The sequence below is a fragment of the Nicotiana attenuata genome, chromosome 6, assembly GCF_001879085.1.
Source record: "Nicotiana attenuata strain UT chromosome 6, NIATTr2, whole genome shotgun sequence".
NCBI lineage: Eukaryota > Viridiplantae > Streptophyta > Magnoliopsida > Solanales > Solanaceae > Nicotiana > Nicotiana attenuata.
In genome coordinates, this window is record NC_031994.1 from 95,116,725 (window position 1) to 95,118,656 (window position 1,932).

General features: G+C 44.8%; 1 protein-coding gene across 1 annotated transcript; it reads right to left on the bottom strand.

The window, feature by feature from the left end:
* Positions 1,024-1,722, bottom strand: LOC109228126. Its single transcript, XM_019393304.1, has 2 exons — positions 1,446-1,722; positions 1,024-1,361 (listed from the first exon to the last, which is right to left on the bottom strand). The coding sequence occupies exons 1-2, from the start codon at positions 1,720-1,722 to the stop codon at positions 1,024-1,026; spliced, it is 615 nt and encodes a 204-aa protein (XP_019248849.1).

Here is a 1,932-nt window from a genome sequence, read left to right on the forward strand (position 1 = left end):
TGCTTTCACTGAAGTGGGTGTTGGGAGCTTCTCAATCACCTCAACTTTTGCATGGTCTACTTCAATTCCCTTTTTGGACACTGTATGCCCAAACACTATGCCTTTTTGTACCATAAAATGGCACTTCTCCCAGTTCACCACCAAATTTGTCTCCACACATCGTTTAAGCACTCTCTTAAGGTTGTGAAGACAATCTTCGAATGAATCTCCTACCACGGAGAAATCATCCATAAACACCTCCATAATGTCTTCAACCATGTCGGTGAAGATAGATAGCATACACCGTTGAATGTGGCCGGTGCGTTGCAAAGTCCAAAGGGCATTCTCCGAAAGGCAAAAATGCCATACGGACATGTGAAGGACGTTTTCTCTCTATTTTCCAGGGCTGTTGAGATCTTATTGTACCCCGAGTATCCGTCCAAGAAGCAAAAATGGGACTGCCTAGCTAACCTATCCAACATCTGGTCAATGAAGGGTAAGGGGAAATGGTCCTTTCGAGTAGCTGCGTTTAATTTCCTGTATTCCATGCAAATCCGCCACCCTGAGACTATACGAGTTGAGATCAACTCGTTCTTCTCATTTTGCACAACTGTCATTCCACCCTTTTTCGGTACGCACTAGACAGGGCTTACCCAATTGCTGTCAGAGATGGGAAAGATAATGCCCGCGTCCAGCCACTTGATTACCTCCTTTTTTACTACCTCCTTCATATTCGGGTTCAGCCTTCGTTGATGTTCCCTGGAAGGTTTGTGCCCTTCTTCCAAACGAATCTTGTGCATGCAGAAGGCCGGGCTGATACCCTTTATGTCTGCCATAGTCCAACCAATGGTAGTTTTGCATTCCTGCAACACCTGCAGTAATTGTTCTACCTGCACAGCTAACAAACCACATGATATAATAACAGGCAATGTAGACTTGGGACCCAAGAAAGCATACCTGAGGTGGGCTGAAAGCGGCTTCAGCTCCAGCTGTGGTGGTTCCTCTATTGATGGTTTTGCAGGTGGAGTAGTTCTCTTTTCTAACTCAAGCTCCTTGGCCTTCGAGTGCCATTACCCACTCTGCCAACCCTTCACCATCCATCTCCTCTAAATTTGTCAAGCAAGCTCCCAATAGATCCTTAGCATTTAGGATCTCATCATCTTCATGCAGGATTACATCCACATCTTCCACTAATGAGCAATTTGCATATTCACTAGGTCTCCTCATGGATTGTTGAACGTTGAATATAACTTCTTCATTGTTCAACCTCATTTTTAACACCCCAGTTTCACAATCAATCAATGCTCTCCCGGTGGCTAAGAATGGCCTCCCCAGAAAAATGGGTATCTCTTCATCTACCAGGCAGTCCAGAATAACAAAGTCTGCAGGGAATACAAACTTTTCCACTTACCAGCACATCATCAAGAATCCCCGTCGGCCTTTTAACCGTGCGGTCAGGCAGCTACAACAGCATCGAAGTCGGTCTAGCTCTGCCAATGCCCAATTTTGTGTATATTGCAAAGGCATCAAGTTTATGCTGGCTCCTAAGTCACACAATGCTCTTGCAAAAGGATAACTCCCAATAGTACATGGAATAGTGAAGCTACCTGGATCAGACATCTTTTGAGCCATGGGTCTTGTCACTACTGCACTGCAGGTCTTTGTCAGAGTTACTGTGGATAGGTCCTGAAAATCAAATTTTCGTGGCATCAGGTCTTTCATCATCATTGCATAACCTGGCATTTCCCTCAAAGCCGTGCGGTCACACAATGCCCAATTTTGTGTATATTGTCAAAGGCCTAGCTCTGCCAATGCCCAATTTTGTGTATATTGCCAAAGGCATCAAGTTTATGCTGGCACCTAAGTCACACAATGCTCTTGCAAAAGGATAACTCCCAATAGTACATGGAATAGTGAAGCTACCTAGATCAGACATCTTTTGAGCCATGGGTC